This window comes from Amphiura filiformis, chromosome 19 (genome assembly GCF_039555335.1).
Source record: "Amphiura filiformis chromosome 19, Afil_fr2py, whole genome shotgun sequence".
In the NCBI taxonomy this organism is placed as follows: domain Eukaryota; kingdom Metazoa; phylum Echinodermata; class Ophiuroidea; order Amphilepidida; family Amphiuridae; genus Amphiura; species Amphiura filiformis.
This window is the reverse complement of record NC_092646.1, coordinates 38,617,154-38,637,613: the sequence shown is the minus strand read 5'-3', so window position 1 is coordinate 38,637,613 and position 20,460 is coordinate 38,617,154. Positions and strand designations below refer to the sequence as shown.

The 20,460-nt window shown below is 39.9% G+C and overlaps 1 protein-coding gene across 1 annotated transcript in view; it reads right to left on the bottom strand.

Moving 5' to 3' along the window:
• LOC140140570 (uncharacterized) overlaps positions 1–20,460 on the bottom strand; it is a 102,916-nt gene that overhangs the window by 13,660 nt on the left and 68,796 nt on the right. The window contains exons 32-46 of the mRNA XM_072162327.1: positions 19,334–19,585; positions 18,334–18,585; positions 16,736–16,984; positions 15,092–15,340; positions 13,669–13,917; positions 8,802–9,050; positions 7,951–8,199; positions 7,237–7,488; positions 6,235–6,483; positions 4,858–4,971; positions 3,864–3,986; positions 2,787–2,909; positions 2,036–2,161; positions 1,224–1,346; positions 547–672 (exon numbers count right to left, since the gene is read on the bottom strand). Coding sequence (XP_072018428.1) covers positions 547–672; positions 1,224–1,346; positions 2,036–2,161; positions 2,787–2,909; positions 3,864–3,986; positions 4,858–4,971; positions 6,235–6,483; positions 7,237–7,488; positions 7,951–8,199; positions 8,802–9,050; positions 13,669–13,917; positions 15,092–15,340; positions 16,736–16,984; positions 18,334–18,585; positions 19,334–19,585 — 2,985 coding nt within the window. The remainder of the gene's footprint in view (positions 1–546; positions 673–1,223; positions 1,347–2,035; positions 2,162–2,786; positions 2,910–3,863; positions 3,987–4,857; positions 4,972–6,234; positions 6,484–7,236; positions 7,489–7,950; positions 8,200–8,801; positions 9,051–13,668; positions 13,918–15,091; positions 15,341–16,735; positions 16,985–18,333; positions 18,586–19,333; positions 19,586–20,460) is intronic.

Here is a 20,460-nt window from a genome sequence, read left to right as displayed (position 1 = left end):
GAAATTAAAATATTTCAAAAAAATTATTGAAATTAAATCAAAAAGTTGAATATAGTCAATATATTTTTTAAGTTTGTGCAAATGTTGCTCCTGGTCAGCCCTTAATACTCTGCGTGCTAGCGATAGGATTCAACATAATATCAAGAGCTATCTCAAAAACCACTGAACCAATACTAGGTTTGTTTGTACTCATTTTGATGCATTTTCATGCTGATTCCAAATATGGTCATGCAAATTTACAATTCTGAAATTTTTGCATTAAAAAAAAAATAGAAACTTGTGTCGTCTGCAGTCAACACCTGCGTGGAGAGAGTTAATGTCCCATTACCCATATTAACCGGCAATCCAGCAAATAGCAATAATTATATTTGTCCAGGTAAACATGAAATTTCTAAACCTGCACTTCCTGGAAACAAAAGCGGTCATTTAATTTGACCCAAGCACCAAAGATGTGAAAGATTTTATAAATCTTCCATATAACTGCTGGTTTTCATTTTAAGCACACTTACGAATACACCATTTATAATGTAAAGAATGTAAACTTACTCGTCTGACAGTTGACACCTCCATATCCTTCTGGGCATGCACATGAGTAGGCAAAGCATTGGCCGGCGATCACGTTACACTGTCCACCGTTCTCACAGGGACTGTTCTCGCATGGATTAGCAAGGACTGCAAAACATAACATAACATAACATTATTGAGCACCCCACAAAAGCTGGAAAAGCTGGAGTGTACCGATGTCACGAGGTAGAGAATTCCATATCCGGGATGCACATGATTCAAATGAATGATCACCAGTACGTATGGTAGTACTTGGGAAACCGTACATTTGGGAAATGTTGCAATGGTTCAAATTTGTTCTGCATGAGAATGGCTTAATTTTTTTGAAAACTGCCTGAAAAAGTGTGTGAACAGGCTGAAAAAAATAAAACTGCCTAAATTTTGACAACAAAACTGCATGCCTGAATTCAGGCAAAAGCCTTTAAATTCTCATTCCTGACACAAGGTCTCGAAGAATTTACTGAGAATTTACGCTGAAGTATGATCAACATCAAATTTGTTAGGCTGTTTAGGACTATTGGTCACATCAGAAGTAAAATATATGTTGCATCAACATGATATGGTACGACCACTAGCAATCATGTCGTAAGTTTCGCCAACCTTCACTTGCAACTTTCTCCTCGGTTAGCAATTCATATTTATTTTGATAATAGACTTACGGAGTTCACAGTTGTATCCAGTGAAGCATCCTTGACATTCGCATGTGTACGATGAGCAGGAGCCGGCTATCTCTGAACATTGACCTCCATTAGCACATGGGTTACGATCACAGGCACTTCGTTCTATCAAGAAATCAGATACACAAGGGAGTTATTACAATTTTATTCATACATGGAAATACTGTAAAAGTCAATATTTTCGTGAGAAGATATTTTCGCGATTTTGAAGATTTTGTCAATTGCGCGAGAATTAAATTTCGCGGTTTTGATATTGATACAATAGAAACCTAATGCAAAAGGTTATTTTCGCGAGTTTTTATTTTCGCGATTTTATGTCCACTCGCAAAATTCGCGGAAATAAAAACCTCAAAAAAATTTCTACTTTTACAGTATATAGAGGGGGTGGCAATGTTTGGTTTGGGTAGGAGTGTGCTGCTGAGAATTTTATAGTAAATCATCAATATATACAAATTTTTAAAGAAATTTGAACCCATCGATATACCAAAAGCCAACATTTTCAGCCAAATTTAACAAATTATCTTGGTTTTTACAACTTTTTTTCCAGATTTGGGCAAAATTTAGCTATTTTTCAAAATTGGCCTAGAAAAACAGTCATTGATACAGAAGGCCAAAAATGCTACCCACATTTACGGCACGTCCCTGTATGATCATTTATACCGAGTACCAACCGGGAGACCAGGTAAGGGAGGTTAGACTAATGGTGTGGTGGTTGGAAGACCTACATTACAACGATAATGAACGATCCGTTTGATATATTCAAGGTTTCTTTTGCATTCACACCATTTACTTACCAAGTTCACAGTATTGTCCAGTAAAGCATCCCGAACAAGAGCAAGTGTACTCTGTACAGGCTCCGTTCAGAAGTGGTACACACTGGGCTCCGTTATTGCAAAGGTTGTTTGCACAGGCATCAATAGCTGCAAAAAAAGCACAAAGTAATCAAGTTCAATCTATGTAGCAATGTACACCATTATTACGAGGTTTACTGGAAACAATGTTCTCGCATATGGACTACAACTGCACGAGATATTCCATCGCATTGTGCTACTGTAATTAATACAGACTATCAGTTTGCAAAGATGCCACACAGGTTTAGGGTATTTTATATTTATTCATTTGGTCATTGCAAGACTGGATATGATTGCCCATAAACTAACAAAATGGGCAATAACCAATTTCGGAGTAAAAAATGCAAATTGTATTTACTGTTAAGCCCGACTACACTACAAGATTACGTGGGCCGCCTGCACAGGTACACCACCGCCAAGGTACCCTGACTGCATGGTACACACAGAGTACCTACACAGTACCAACGCTGCTATTGCACAGGACCCACCAGCAGTGTACCTGTGCAGGTGGTCCCAATAGGAACCTTGTAGTGTAGTTTGCAAAATTGCAGATTTCTTACAACATGCTACGCTTTGGGTCTTTACGGATTAAATTCTATTACGCCACATGCACGGCAGATATATTCAAACTGGCTTCAAAATTCTAATGTTATGGGCATTTGGATAATAAATTTGTTATTCATAAGTCACTTACCGAGTTCACAGAATTGTCCCTCGTAACATGCAGGACATGCACAGAAGTAGCGAGTACAATCATCTGGGTCTGGCAGACACTGGGCGCCATTAGCACACTGGTTATTGTCGCATGGGTTGGAAGCTATGGTAAAAAGATGAGGGAAAGGAATTAAAAGTTTAGAAACAAAATTTGCAGGCAACACCACAATTGACACTTCCCATGAAGGCATCCTCAATTGGTACAGACATAAGACAATTGCCGATTGGTTAATGGAATCCGCTAGCTTATTGGATAGTTGATTTAGGCCTATATGCCGTAAAGATTCGCCCAATGCCGCACATGAGCTCTTTGCCCTAGGATAAATTTCTCTTACAAATAGAGCTCCCTCCTCTGAAAATCCCAATTATTAAGGGTCTGTGTCCGTATTTGTTGGGATTTTTACGGAAGGGCACTTTAGTTTGTGCCTAAAATTTCAGGTATTATTTAAAATTTACGGTATTTTACATCCTTTATGGTCGGACTTGCATGCACATTGTCCCCCTTTTACAAGTTTTGAGGTGCATGCACAGCAACCAGGTCGGTAAATAAACCTGGGGATCTCCGGTTTATTTCGAGTTCACCTATCGAGTGAAGGCTGACACATCTCATGCATGTGTATCATTGAATCAGCGACATAAACTGTATATCGCTATTCGTCTTCGCTTAACGATCGGCGAGCTAATACACACATTGACAATAATTGTAGAGTTCGAATGAAATAGCATTTTCATTGTTTGACCTAATTTGTTTGACTCAAATCTGGGGAACATAATGTGATCAGTGAAAACAGTTTGTGGAAAACAATTTCTTTATTAAAATCACACATTATTGCTTATATGCTCTGTATGTTAGCCATAGGCTTCAACATAAGTTTCGAGATATCACTGAACCAATACTATATGTGTGCTTGCTCTCAAACATGGTCATGAAAATATTCAATTTTGAAATTTTAGAATTAAAAAAAAAATTGAAAACTTGTCTGCAGCAGACGCCCTATGAAAAGAGTTAATCGAGCAATCAAAACCAGCAAGGCTATTGAAGGGATAGTTAACTTACTCTGTAGGCAGTATTCTCCAAAGAAGCAATCCGTGCATTCGCAGGTGTAGGCTTCGCATGATCCCGCCACAGGTGTACAGGCAGCACCATTGCCACAATTGTTGTTGTCGCAGGCATTTTGAGCTGAATAGAAGGGAATAAAGGAGGTGAAAATAAAAGATTTTGATTTGTCAATTCTTGCTTTCAAATGGAAAGTTGCCGACATTATGGTTATGAACTATTCCAATTGAAATAAAATCCATACATCCCCTATATGGACAATATCCCCCACACAAGGGTGTAGATTTCAAAATGGAGTCGCTCATTCAGGTAACTCGATTTGCAATTCACGCTCCCTGCAGAGGAGATTATAGATCATATGTATAGAACTGGTATAGCCCATTACATAAATATCCTATTCAGTCCAATAAGGCTATTAAACATAAAATTATCCAGCTTTTCCTACACTGTGTACAGTGCTGCTTTTTATCCAGCCATAGGACAAATTAATCAATCCAGGTATGGGAATTTTATACAATGCTGTTTAAAATTGGTACAAAAAAGGTCAGAGTACAATGTAAGGAGTTGACGCTAATGTATCAAAGAAAATGAACAGATAAATCCGCTATATACCAGTTTTTATTTGAAAATTGTTCAGTTGGACAATGGGCTTCTATATAATAGGTCTATATAATGTCAATGGGCATTTGGTAAACTCACTCTTGGGTTAAATAAGTTACAAAAAACAAGGTTTGTTTGCCAGTTTTATGAGAAGCAGAGCGATTAGGCCAGTGTGATTATTTATCTGTGGCTCTGAGAGCTAGAACTAAGTCCCCAGAGCAATACACACACACACCCACCCCTATCAGGCATGAGAATGGCTTTTTTGAAAACTGCCTGAAAAAACATTGAATTCAGCCCAAAACATGCCTAAAAAATAAAAATGTGTCTGAATTCGGGCAAAAGCCTGAAAATTCTCATGCCTGAATATTGCCTTTTATACCCCTATACATACCAATTTCACAAGTCTGTCCACTGTAGCATTCTGGGCATATACAAGAGTATTCAGTCAGGCTTTCTACAACACATACACCTCCATTGAGACAAGGCTGGATGGCGCATGGGTCGGCTGCATGCAAAGATAAATGGATCGGATTAGTTCACTTGAGAGTTAAAAATACCCGACAAATGGGCATTATCTTGTACTGAAAATATCAGCGACTTGTTTTTCACTTGAATGATGCAAAGTTATTCCTACAGATGACCAGTGGACTATTCCATTGGAGACCCACCCCCTACGGAAGACATGATCTTGATCACCCACAGAGGGTGTGTTACCCACACAGGGAGTGTTAATCAAATGGAGTCGCCAATTCAGGTAATCCATTTGATATTCATACTCCCTGTGCGAAAATTAAGCTCATGTCTTCCATGGGTGTATGGATATCGCGTTTTCTAGCCCAATAGCCAACAAGTGGCAGAATGGGATGTCTCCATATTAGCTGTACGTGGCCTGGAATGAAGTGGCAAATGCATGAATGAATTACAGAAGAAATCTTGTGCACATCGCACAACAGCATAGTATGGAGGGGCAAAGCCAACATTTTCGTCCCCATTTGTCATATTTTTGTCCCATTTATCATTTTAATGATATTTTACTTTGCCGTCCTGATTTTATCCCTGAAAAAAATTGGAGGGTGGGTAAATTTGTCCCCTGGCCCCTCAGGCTATGCTACTGACCGACAATTATACATTATGTACTTTGATCAGCTCGTAATCAGCGGGCCTTATAACAGCGGATTAATATCAATATATTTTATTTCGAGAATGGTCTTGTGACATCTCGCCAGTAGTATCACAAATTATTAATTTATACTTTATTTCACATGCACAATATAGACCAGACAGGTCAACTATATCACTCTAAGCGTGGGTCTACTTTTCAGCCCAACAATTCCCGCTGGTTACGAGCTGATCAAAGTATAGTTGGATTGCTCTACGAAAAAGTTATACAAATCAAAACCACTAATCCCACCAATTATCTCCTGCTGATATCCTATTATAGAGCTATCAACATGCTGTGAAAAGTGTGCCAACAGATTTCATTACATTGTTACATAACAATTCTATCTTTTGGATTATCTACTGTGGTTTATCATTGGGGTGGGCGTGTCCAGCTGAGAGTGATTGGCCGAACAAGGTAATTACTAGTAATTGAGCCTCGATATATATCCTTTTTCATAGAGTAATGCAACTATGTAACTTGGAACCTCAAATGACATGCGACTCTAAGCTGCTTGATCCCTTTATTACGACTACTTGCGACTACCTCGCGTCTAGCAAGTGTGTGCCGAATTTTGGCTTAATCATGCAAGCTCCTTGCAATACTCACCATCAGAAACAACAATCTCAAAGCTACAACTTCCGACATTGCCAGAGTTGTCCGCGAATCTGTAGGTCACTGTGGTGGTTCCAATTGGGAAGAAATCACTACTTTGATGGGTAAAGGAGACTCTGTTGGCAGTACCAGAGTCATCTGTGGCAGTTGGTTCAGTAAATTCAATGGTAGTTCCACCTTCGCCAGACCTGATTGTAATCTCGATGTTGGCTGGGCAAGTAACCACTGGGTTGACGTCATCAACTGAAAAAGGCAGTTTTGTAAACGGTTACCTAATTATTTAATTTGTTTGATACCGTAAACGTTCGCCTAATGGCGCACCTGGGCTCCTTTGCATTGGGGTAAAATTCATGTACAAATAGAGAGCTCCCTCCTCCAAAACTCCCAACAAGAATTAAGGGTATATGCCTTATTTGCTTGTGGGATTTTCATGGGAGAGCACTTTTAGTTTGTGTCAAAAATTCCAGTTATGTCACGGGAGCCCATAGCGCCATTAGGCGAACATTTACGGTAATATTAAAGTCCGTAGAACAATAAAAATGTCAAGGTGCTGTTAAAGTATCGACTGCTCAGTATCGACTGCTCGGTGCCAGAAGTGGGTAAGTGCAATAGCTGCCCTTTTGGCAAACCATATCTACACATGGTGGCTATTGCATTTAGCCACTTCTGGCACTGAGCAGTCTGTATCCAGATAGGAATTAGGACTCACTTGGGTCAACAAGCTTTAAATTTAATGAGCTATTCGATTTGATACCTCTTCCACAGAGGGAGTATATTTTTAAATGGAATTGGCCAGGGCCATTTATTTTGAAACCCATACTCCCCCTGTATATATGGCTTTACTATTATCCTCCACAACTGAAGCAACCATTTAAAATTGGTAGTTATCTAATTGTCCATTCTATTTGAAACCCACACTCCCCCTGTGGAAGACTTGAGCTAATCTTCCACAGGGGGAATGTGGATTTCAATTAGAATAGCCCAGTAACAACTTACTTTCGGAAATAGTTACGACGAAGGAGCACTCTGCAGTGTTGCCAGATTCATCGGAGAAGACGTAGGTGACTGTTGTTGCATCAACGAGGAAGAATGATCCTGGTGGATGCGATCTGCTAGAGATGGTGGATACGCCAGAGTTATCATTGCTGGAAGGCTCCGACCAGGTGATTACTTTTCCAGGGATACCAAGGCTTACAAAGTCGTTGATGTTGCCAGGGCATCCAATGACAAATGGTGGAACCTCATCAACTGTAATATAGAAAATGGTTGCACATCTTAATTTTATAATATATCCTACATGTTTTATAGGGGTTCTTATAATAAACCTACAACTGCCGAAATGACATGAATCCCATGGATTTTCATTGAAAATCCCACAACTTGGATGTCAAAATTCCAGACCCACAAATATAACAATATACATAATATTGGCTTCCAATGACCCCTTGCTTCCATCTCTTGCTTGTTTGTACAAAAGTTCTGAAATTATCTTTGGGAAAAAAAAATCGAGCTTTCCATATGCTCAAATGATTTGTAAAATATTTTCAAATTCTGATTTTCCCAGACCATATAGAACCCACCTAAGAAAAATTTCCGAGATGAAATTTGTCTCAGAACCCACTTGTTTTCATCACAAGTAAAAAAAAAATCTTGGTTTTCCCAGATGTGCTAATACTAATTATAAGCAGCAACAGAAGTTCTGCAATATACCTTCAATAACGGTGACGAGCCATGAGCATTCGGCAGTGTTATCGGATGGATCCGCTACCTCATATGTAACTACTGTGGTTCCGGGGCTGAAGAAGAAGCCAGAGCTGTGAGAGGTGCTTACAACATTGATGACTCCAGAGTTGTCTGTGGCTTGTGGTACATTCCATGTGATTGAAGCACCACCGGCTCCTAGAGGAACGGTTCTTGAAATGTCCTCTGAGCAGACGAGTACTGGAGACTGGGTATCAACTAAAAAAAGTGCAAAATGGATCAAAATGTTAATAAGGAGGAAATTTGATCAAAAACAGGTCAGCCTATTTGGCAAGTTGCAACAATTATCAGGAAGCCAGGGTTCCACTTCAGTGGTTTGGCCACCTGCAAAACATGGAAAAAGCGCATATCGATACGATGGTCTTTTATAATACTATTCATGTCCAGAACCTTAATTCGTCTGCGTAAGTTTTTTTATTTCAATGAATTCAAGATGTACCATCTTCCATCAACTCTACTCTTCCAAATCATTTATATATCCATGGAGGCCAAAGGCGGCAAATTTGAAATTGAAATATGGAGTGAAAAAAACAAGAAAATACACAAGAAAACCAAGTATGTTTGACCTTTGGTATTTTCAGTATGACATCTTAATGTTTGTATAAGGATATAATTATAGTAACTCAATTTCCAAAAAATCCCTCCTTTGGTCTCAATGGACCAGATTGGGTCACATACTTTAAATCCTACATGTGTCCCGGTGCATGCGACCATTATTTGTTGCACGTACCTGTATCATTACACCCGCTTAATGACATGCAAGGCTACAAAAGCACTCCACTATGTTTTTATGAACCTACCAGCAAGGACGGTCACCGGCCAGCTGCAGGCAGCAGTGTTGCCAGATGGATCCTGGAATGTGTAGATTACTGTAGTGGTTCCCACGTTGAAGAAATCGCCAGAGTTATAATTGTTGGTTAGGATGGTGGCTTGACCAGAGTTGTCGGTGGCAGTGGGAATGACCCATGTAATAGTTGTGCCTGCTGTACCCAATTCAACCGATGCTTCGACGCCATCAGTGCAAATTGGAACTGGGCCAGTGGTGTCAACTTGAAAGAGGAAAAAAATGCAAATTTATTAATATTAGTTGCATTATACTTGGTTTTACTTATCTTGATCTTTGGCTGGGCCAATCAAAACTATTTGACGACTCGAATATTTTCAGGTTTAAAAGAAAGATGTATTCATTTCTTTTATTTGTTCCTTTTTATTTCATGTTAATTCAGGCACAACCCAATCAGTCTCCAAAACCGCAACAAGTCGACTTCAGCATTAGCTCAAGAGTTGTTCACAGATCAACCGTACAGTATCAAGATTTAGCTTCCCTAACAATTTGACCTCTCTGTATGACACCAACAATCTTCCTCAGCCTTATTGCCATTATGAACTATTATACTCGACTTCAATGAAGTTTTGTTGGGCGTCGTATCCACTTACGATTGCTAATGTTACGGCCACTGTTACGGCCGTACAGTCTGCACTAGTATGGCAAATGCACAGTTCTCATCGATCACCGTTTCAACAATACCCCTCTGCCGATTTTGAAGTGGACAAATGAATCTTGCTGTGTAAAGAGAGCCATACCTGTATATACATCCCAGTCAGTTTTGAAACAAGTTTACAAAATGTATGCCTCCTGTCCCAAGCAGTTTGGATAGTCGCAAATACTGACCAGAATGTGACGATTCTGATATTCTATAAACAGCAGCACTATGACCTTTATGAAGTGGTATGAATATGCATGAACATATTGGTATGTTATGGTATTTCTTGAAGTTAATCATCAGTGTTCGAAATATGCCTCAAAAAGTTACAGGCCAGCCGGGCTTGACCTTAAAAAGTTACCGGCCAGCCGGGCCGGCAACTAGATGCCAGTCAGAAAAGTTACCGCCAGGCCAAAAGTTATAGGGCCAATGGCGGCTAACCGCCCTATTTCTAACGCTGAAGTTAATAACTGGGATATCAGCTTTATCCTTGATAGCATAAGCCCAGAATATATCCTCTACCATGTCCTTGCACTCTGGTACATCTTTGAATCTTAGCACTGCTCCAGACCCTCAACTTGCACCAAGCCAACCTTCTTTAGGTGCAATTTGCCGATTGTTTACAATCACTCGAGTTAAGGCCATTTATTACTTGTCAAATCTGTTCTTTACATGTGTCACATCATTTCCATTCAGCAAAACCGCTTCACATCTATACCACAACCAGGGTTGCCAAAAGATTTCAGCCCGAATCACTGGTCAAATTGAAGTCGCCCAATTTTTCTCTTTACCATTGGCTTCTATGGGGCAGGAAACTATCGGAAGTCGCGGGAGCCAAAGTTGAAATCGGCCAAATTTGGCAACATCCAATTGCACAAGATGGACCACACCTCGAAACATTCGTCAAAGGAGGGGTTCTTTTTCATATCGCCAAGATACTCGACAGTTTCATTACAATGGACAAAACAAAGCCAACTGAACTAAATGCATTATGTCAACTGTGCCAGAAATGAACCAGAACAGACCCCGTAGCCCATCAATGGGTCCGATTTACTACAGAAGCTTCAAGCCAATCTATCATGCAGAGTAACTCCCATGCTATTGTGGACATATGAACTACATTTCATGTGCGTGTATGGGCGTCACATCTGAATTCGGATTTTTAGAAAAATATTATTTCCCATATTATATCCAGCACCGTCCGATTGATTTTAATTTTAATATATAGCGCCAAACGCTGCGACTCAAATCGGACCACCTGGGTTATACCAGCATTTTGGAATTAACAATGGAAGCATTGCGATTCCGATTTTAATGCGCGCATTTCATTGTTTTCGATATAATTTCTGTGGGGTAAAGACGTTGGTTCCTCTCCACCGCTTTGGTGATTCACTTATAATGGGTGCGGTCTCAGTACCTCTGAAAGGTAGTACTCAACATGGCAATTGCGTTCAAAGTATAACCAATTAAGGTCATTTATTTGATGATTGGGTAAAGTTTCCTGATTTTAGAGGTAAGACCGCACAGGTATGATTGTTGACGCTTGAAACGGATGGCAGTACTGGATGAGGGCTATCTCAAGGAACTACCAGAGCAAGGCAACGCCGCATAAACTATATCTAAAGTCAATTCCATATTTTCATTTGCGTAACTAGACGGGTTGAAGGATTTTTACCACATTTTCGTTTTGCCATTGGTTAAAATGGTCGGATCGCAACTTGAACTTCACCTTGTAACACAACTTCAGTCAACAACAACGGCCCGAATTTCAGTTGGAGGCAGAACATCATTTCCTTTTGATCAGTATAGCATTTGGTATTTTTACATTGTCACTACATCGCATGAACTCGTCATTCACAAATTCATCACCGGTACCAATTCTTTTGATTAGCTTTGAAAAGCTGTGGGTTTGTGTATAGACTTTAGGTGAGGTTATGTATTATTGATGACTTTATACAGATCTATTTGGATATTTAAAAAAAATACATTTATATCAAATTTTAAATTTCACTTTAAATATGGCACTTGTGTGTGTCAAGTCAGATTTGAGCTCCGTGAAATTATTTACCCATTAAATATTATTTCCCGCGATTTTGTGCTGCACGTCTAGGAGTTGTATAGTTTCAATGCCCATTGAGTGTTCAGCCAAGAGCGAAATCTAAGCAAAGAAACGGCCATCGGAAAAAAAGTAGATGTTCGGATGTGAATACCAACTGTTTAGTTTTGTACGGGAAAAGCAGAGGTTTTGAACCACGCTTGAGGGTAGGGCGTGCCAGTGGATGCGTTACTTGATTATTAACATCCAACGGAGAAAGACGTTTCATCTACCACCTCCCGAATAATCGGGGTTGATTTCAATAATGAGTCGCGTAAAAGGCCACTGATACATACTATAATTGCCTGCAAGCAAATTATACGAGAGCATGTATAAAGGCATTGGTACAAGTGTAATTATGTGGTTGCGAGCTGAACGGGTGCTGTCTAGAGGTCGTACGTCTGTGCTGAGACATGCTCTACTTTCAAGGTTGTTGCATGCAATCTAACCTCCTTCAGCCAATCAGCTGAGTGAACACTAGCTGGTCGCTGCATTCACTTGGGAAATGTAGGGACCAACTTGATTTACCAACATTGTAATGTGTGCACATGGTATGCTACATTGTAGGCCTATGCTGTTGTTACCCCTGGGTTGTTGCTGTCAAATTCTTGCTAGTCAAATAAAACATGGCCAAAGCAACACCTATGGCCCAAAAATTCCTCAACTTGTACGAGGAACACGAAGTTCTTTGGAACGTGGGGCACTCCTGATAAGAAAAAGAACAATCGCGTAAAAGGCCACTGATATATACTATAATTGCGTGCAAGCAAATTATACGAGAGTATGTATAAATAAATGGTTGGTATTGGTACAAGTTATGCGGTTGCGAGCTGAAGGGGTGCCGTCTAGAGTTCGTACGTCTGTGCTTGATGATGGCGGTACCAAAGAAGTGACCACCGTCTGAGGGGAACTCCGTTCAAGTCAACATATTTTCTGTTTGGATCCAATTCCAGTTCCATTTTGTTGCTGTAATAATCCCGAGTTTGGAAAACCGGAAACTTCAACTGGGGTCAAAGTATCAAAGTCAAAGTCAATTTTGTGCTATTTTTGAATTTTTCTCAAAAATTAAAGGGCATCGGTGACAAGTAAGATATGTATATTATAGGGGCAAGGGCTACAACTACTGTACTGGAAATTTTATTTCAGCACAGACAACAGTTGGAGTTTCAGTCAAAAATGAGGGAAAACCAGTATTTGATCAATAAATCACTACTTGTCTTGAGTCACTGAAATTCCAGTGTAGTAAGATTCCTTGCCCCTATAATATACATAACTTTTGTTACCAGTGTGTTACAAGTTTGAGAAAAATGCAAAATAGTCACTTATTTATCAAGGGCTGTAGTACCACCTTAATATTCAGTCAATGTGCATTTTGTGATGGTCACCTGGAGGATGCGATCCGCTCATATCGCCAATTCGCTGTCGTAGACATGACATCACATTGGTGACCCCCCGAGTATTACCATAGCGACTAGATCACGCTTTCATGGAAACCATAATGGTGGTATCAATCTATGGAATTTATAGATCAAATTTTAGAAGGAAAACATCTTGCACAAGCTTACTGGGCAGTGAAAGAAAAGGCAAAAACAGCAGAACATTGTGTATGGGGTAGATACATGTGGAGTTGTCGTGCAAAATGTGTAATCCATCACTACGGAGGTAGTTGTGACCTCGGCAGGAAGTGATGTCTGTGTACAACAGCGAATGAGCAGCAGTGCTTGTGAATATGTTTTTGCATATAATTATATTGGTACTATCTTAATGTTGAATAAATAAATAAGCATTTTGGATTTGTGCTTGATAAAATCAAGTGAATTTTTCCCCCGCTACAATATTTCGCCCTACACAGAGGACTTCATCAGGTATGACTGATATTTACTGAACAAACCTGATGAATCTTATTCAACGAAGGATACATATATATCGTAGTTGGGCAGGAAAAACCTCCTATATGTCTTTGGCCCCTGAACATGTTTAAAGCAAAACAATGTAACCCGTTGGCAGTTTTGTTTTAAACATCAGGGGCCACAAGCACATAGGTTTTCCCTTCCCAACGATGATATTTAACAATTATCTGCTTCCTACCTGTTTCCACGGTAACATCAAAAGTGCAGGTAGCAGTATTTCCTGATGGATCGGAAAATATGTAGGTGACGGATGAGCTACCAATGTTGAAGAAAGAGTCTGGAGCACGGCTTCGTGACACCTGGTTTACAGTACCAGAGTTGTCAGTGGCAGTTGGTTCAACCCAGGTCACTGTTGCACCGGGTTCTCCAAGTTCGATAATTTGAATGATGTTCTCGAGACAAGCAATCAATGGATCGGTTGTGTCGACTGAAACAAAACAATTAAGGACACATTAAATAACTACATTTAAACTAAAATACTCAAATTGGATCATGAAGCTAGGAAAGGAGTAATTAAGCATTCATTAAGTCCATTTAATCAATACAATCACACGGTAGACTAAACTCGCACCAGCTAAATTTGCACACTACAGAGCCTGAAAAAAAGATCCCGCGAACCACAAATTGACACGCGTATGGGCGCTGCCATGGGGTGCTGGGGTGCTAATGATCGCGTCGCCAGCACAAGCGTCCAACGCGATCAATAACGCGTATAGGGCGCATACAAGTGCGCCTACGCGGCCGGTAGTTCCAGGATACGCGATTACAGGGTCAATGGCCACTTCCACGCAGTAACACACTTCTGAACCGAGTGTCAGGGCCCTGATACAATAGGGACTGATACCCATTGTGCATTTTCAATTTGTGCTTGTTGCTAGAAAAGCGGAAGAAATGAACCAAGGTCTCAGGGTTGTAGCTACAATGGGTGGCGCCGGGCGGACCCGCTCACCACTGATGCTGGCCAGCGGGCACCATGAAAAAATTTAATCATAAGAGCAAACAATTTTTAGGGGGGCGAAACTCCCGGAGCTTATCATTACGTTCACTTTAAGATTGTGTCCCAAGCCATTCATGGACTTCAGCAATTTAGAGCACACCACTAAAATCAACCCTGCAAAGCCTTCAGGTAATAGCTTGTGCTTCAATGCCATAAGTCTTGATACAATTCCCAATCGAGGAACGATTTTCTTCATTTCTCAGCCATCTAGAAGGAAACTACCTCAAGTACCACAGAGCTTTGTCCCGTAGTATTCCTCATTCAAACCAATTCAGTGCACAACCTGGGAGTTATCTGCATGAATTTGGCAGGTTATTTTAAAGCAGTCATGGTTGCACATGCAGGTACTTCTGAAAGTCCTAAACAAGGTATAGCAGTCGCTGATAGGATATGCAACTTATATAACACGGATAACCTCTATTGACCAAGATTTCTGCAAGGACTAGAGCATGTGGAGCATTTTATATATATTTAGAGCAAATCTCATATGCACAAAACCTGTAATATCATACAAATAAATATGAATAAATCTAACCAGCAGTATTTGGGCAGGCTTTTCCCTCCCAAAACATCAAATTTGAAAATTGCATAATTGAAAATTTACCTTCATTTACAATTACTGCAAAAGTACATTCCGCAGAGTTTCCAGACCCATCAATAAATCGGTAGGTTACATCGGTGCTGCCGACCAAAAAGAATGATCCAGGGGAGCGAGATCTTGAGGCCAAGTTGACCACTCCGGAGTTGTCGGTGGCTGTTGGCTCATCCCAGAGGACAATAGTTCCAGGGGTATTGATTTCAACGTTTTCAAAGACATTGTTGATGCAATTGATCACTGGTGGTACTTCGTCAACTGAACAAAGAAAGTGAAATAAATTATTTAACAAATATTGTTTGATGGTATTTATTGTTTTATGGCCTGTATTGTTTTATTGTTGATGCAATTTATCAATGGTGCAACTTCAAGTGAACAAAGAAAGCCAAATACACTCAAGAAACTAAACGAATATTAACAGAGGAAGAGGCTTACGCATCATACACTGGAACATGGAAACATTCAAACATTACAACTAGCGCACAAGATCAAATTAATGATGCTTAATCGTATTCTTAATAAACTCCTCAACAAAAGTTTGGAAAGTTTTTTCAAGCATCTGTATCTCAAATTATTTGTGACATATTCATATCGTGTTGCATATTACTGGATAGCTACAATACTCCCCTTTACAGAGAGCAGAGTCAAAATGACCTGCCTTCTGGCCAGACCCGGGGGCCAAACCTCAACCCGATTGAACACTTGTTGGACCACCTTGAACGTGCTGTGCGTGTCAGAGAAGCTCATATGCAACCACATTGAATGACCTGCGACGAATCCTTGTTGAAGAATGGAATTCCATCCCACAGTAACTTGTAACCAGATCGGTGAGCAGCATGAGGAGAAGGTGCCTGAATATTGTGGCTGCCTGTGTTTTTTCCACCCGCTATTGAGGTTAGTGGTTAGCTTTGTTTGAGCACAGAATAATGGTCAATTTGGCAAATTCTGTTTGAGACCCCACTACATTCACAAGGTGTGCACTCAGCCGTGAACAATGTTATTGTTTCCAATGGGGTGTCATTGTAAAGGGGAGTATTGTAGCTATCCAGTGATATACAACACGATATGAATATGTCACAAATAATTGGAGATACAGATGCTTGAAAAAACTTTCCAAACTTTTGTTGAGGAGTTTATATCAATATGTACAGGGGAAAGAAGAATTACGCATCGCACACTAGCACATTGAAACATGAATTTACAAATGGAAACCTAACATGCATAGGCAGATATACCAGAGAAAAACTCCCGCACAGGCAGGTATGTCCGGAGTTTTTCTCTGGTATATCTGCTATGCATGTTATGTTTCCATTTATAAATTCATGTTTAAATGTCCTAGTGTGCGATGCGTAATTCTTCTTCCCCTGTATAAATGAATATTGTTTTACAGTCTCATGTTATGTTTATGTTGGTTAAGATTTTCATGCAACCAATTTGCATGCAAGTTCTAAGAACCTGCAACTTACACAAGGTACCTTTCATGATTAATTCTTGCACCCTTAAACCTTGGGCAAACTCCCCAGGTATAATTTGAAGGAAAAAAAATGATGCATGTATGAATCGAGTATCCAATGCAATGCTAGCCCATGGATGATTGCCAATGTCAAAGTTGGCTTGAAGCAAATATCATTCACAAAATTGTGCCAACCATACCTTCAATCACATTGACTGCAAAAGTACAGATGGCCTCGTTGCCAGAGCCATCAACAAATCTGTAGGTGACATCGGAGCTGCCGACAAGGAAGAATGATCCAGGTGCACGAGATCTCGATACCAGATTGACGACGCCAGAGTTATCGGTGGCAGTTGGTGCTATCCATGTGACGGTTGCACCTTGCGACCCTAGAGGGGTGGTCTCGGTGACGTCATCGACGCAGACTACAACAGGTGGTGTACCATCAACTGCAAGAGATAGAATGAGGGTTTATACGGTGGCTAACCAAAATGGAACTGGTTCCACAGCACAGACCTTCTCTACCACACGTTCCATAGTACACTTGGGTTATATAATGTCCATGTATACCAAACCCCAACCCCAAATGCATGTTTGAAACCCCACTCTCACGGCAAGACCAATATCAGAGTGGTTGTCCACAGTGAAGATGCTCCAGTGTAAGCAAGTCAAATTCAGAAACCATAACTCAATTTGCACATATTAGTGATGACACTGACCAAATTGATCAATTTGCGTCGTAAGCAGTTTGTATAAAGCATTGAATATGGCCTAATTATTTTTCTTGAATTATAAAAAGGGGACTTCCCATCCAATTGTTTAACCCAATATCGTGCATTTCTTTTGTCACTTTTTTAATAAAACCAAAGCCGATTTAAATTGCATCACAGCATTCATATAATTTATCAACTGCTCAGGGTCCGAAGTGGGCATGACATAATGAACATTTGGCCAATTACACACAGTATATTGTACTCGTCTACACATGGCAGCTATTGCACTTGCCCACTTCTGGCACTGAACATTACTAACAAACTGGTAACAATGTTAACAATGTGGTAAACATCTTCCATACAAACAATGGACTATCATAATAGCTCAAACAAAGCACCTTTCCCACCAAGGCATAGCAACTGTTGAAATGAACCTGTACTTCCCCATTGGGACATGGCTGGACTTGGGGCCGGATTTATCCCTGGGCACAGTGGCCCCCGACCGGATCTAAGGGAGGCCAACATTTTGAAGTAACTTGCAATGTGCATCTTCCTTTTGGACTTATTTTGTAGGGCACAATTGTCCTAATAATTCTTCCCCCATTTTAGCTTTAAAATTGCAAATATTTGCACACATTTGCCCTGATAAAGTCAAGCAACTTTTAAGGAATTCTTGAAATAGAGTGTATGCAATAAACCAACCGGAATGGTATAACAATTGAAATGGCAGCCTTGTTGGAGGACAATTCCAAGATAGCTCAAGATGACAGAGAGATATTTCTCTAGATCGATTCCGCAACCATTCATACCTACCACTCGTTTTATTGTATTATCATGCGAATTGGCCCGTGTTACCATATGGAGGACATAATTTTATCTAAATGAGGATGACTGTCATGAATGACGTCATATTGAATACGCTCTATTACTTGGTTAGAGTGGTAGGGTGGAGTGTAACACCAAGAGCCAGGAGGGGTAATCCTATTGCTGTGCCAGCCTGGGGCCAGCAAAAGGTACGTACATCCAGCCAACAACTGGTCTGGTAGCAATATTTTTACCGGGCCTTTATTTCTAGAGGAACATACCTTCATTAACGATGACATTGAAAATGCAATTGGCAGTGTTGCCAGATGGATCAGCGAAAGTGTAGATGACCTGGGTGAATCCAGTGTTGAAGAATTCTCCTGGGGCATGCGACCTTGATTCAACGGTTACAGAGCCAGAGTTATCAGTTGCTGATGGTTCGAGCCATGTTATTACTACGCCGCCTGCATTAAGTGGAATGGTCTCGGTGATGTCGTCAACGCATTGCGTGATCTCTGGCGATTCTCCATCAACTATGTAGAGACAAAGAGTTAGAACAATGGGTTAACCTAGAACTCGAACACGGAAAATGGCATTTTGCAACCGCAAAATTTAAGCTTATTCACATCTAATTTCCAATGTACATTCAACAAAATGCACAAACAGATTAAATATATTTCCCTGAAATTGATCATTACTTGTCTATTTTGGATTAGTATTTCTAGATAGAAACATACTGTTTTTAATATGGAAAAAAAATTAACTTCCCTGGAGTGGGTACATTTTAAGGTTATTTTTAGAAAACGGAAAACACAGAATTTAACATTTACAAAACAGATAACTTTGGAGTCTAGGTTAAACCAGATGCATGGGTATATGAAAAGCTTCCATCATTTTATGCGCAATTTCAATCTACAAATTCTGCCGCCACCTTTTGAACAACAGTTTCAAAAATTTAAAACGGAGGCATATGGAGTTCTCTGAATTTACATGTGTTGCTATGGTATATTGGTAATCACCATGATTTACATGATATAATTTGTTGGCCTGTCACAGAAGCAACTGTCTGTCCAAACCTATTTTCTAATTTGAATTTGTTAGTATTTCTGATTGGTTGATAACTTGAATGCTCATTTCAATTGCCAATTATGGCAATTAAACTATTTATGGTCAAACTCGCATTTGCAGATGATCTTATTAATACCCTCCTTGATTGGTTCAAAATTGGGACACAATCATTTTAGCCAATCGGCAGGTAGTTCTCATGGGGTTAAAACTTGCCTTCGTCAATAATAACGGCAAAGATACAACTTTCAGTGTTTCCAGATGGATCGGCGAATATATAAGTGACACTAGTTGATCCAGTCACGAAGAAGTCTCCGGAGGCATGCGATTGCTGGACGATCGCAACCGATCCAGAGTTATCTGTGGCAGATGGCTCAACAACCCATGTGATGGTGGTGCCGCCGGTATTAAGAGGAATTGTGCTGGTGATATCGTCAAGACAGAAGACTGTGGGTGGTACATCATCGACTGAGTGGAAAAAATGCAAAAATTTCAGTAATTAATTGAACACAGACTATTATACGTTCCACAATTCTTTGCAGTAACTTTTATTTTTGTGCAGGTATTATCATCAATTGACGGGCTCACTGACTTTACACTATGCAGTTAGGAGATCAATAATACTTAATTTCGTTGCCCACTTCAGACAATAGTCTAGGTCCAATGCCCTTTAACCTTTTCCCAATGCTCCAATGTATTACGGAATCCATTATAATACTGAAATCACAAGTACCCATTATATCCATCTAACTATCCCTGCACATCATTTCTAATGACAAAATAACACATCGTCCCAATACAATTGATTTCCAAGACATGAAATAGCGGTTCTGCCCATGACGTAAATATGGCCGGCATACTACTGAAGTTCTTTCAACATAACTGGATGCACGGTATCAGAAACTAATATCCACATTTCAGTATTGTACACACAGTAATAAGACATGTCAAATTGAATTGACCATATACCTTTCACTTCCTGGATCGAATTGATCAAAAATTGAATTCCCTCTTGAGGTTCATATCTGTCAATGGGTTCACCAGATCACAGGGATGTCATTATAGCTACATGCAGTACATAACACAGATGGGTCAATGAGTTACATAAAAATGACCTTGTGTGGTATTTGGTTCCTAGGAAGTGAGTTTTGACTGAGGCAATTTGTGGTTAAATGTTGATCCCGCACTACAGAGTTATTACCGCCGATTTGGTTGAAAAAGGAGGCGAGACATGATCAAATCTCTCCAGGTAACAAAACGTAATGCTTATCATGGTATAGCACACCTGTTTGATTCATTTGTTCCAAGTCAATTGAAAAATGAAGAAAAAAACCTCTATGCAA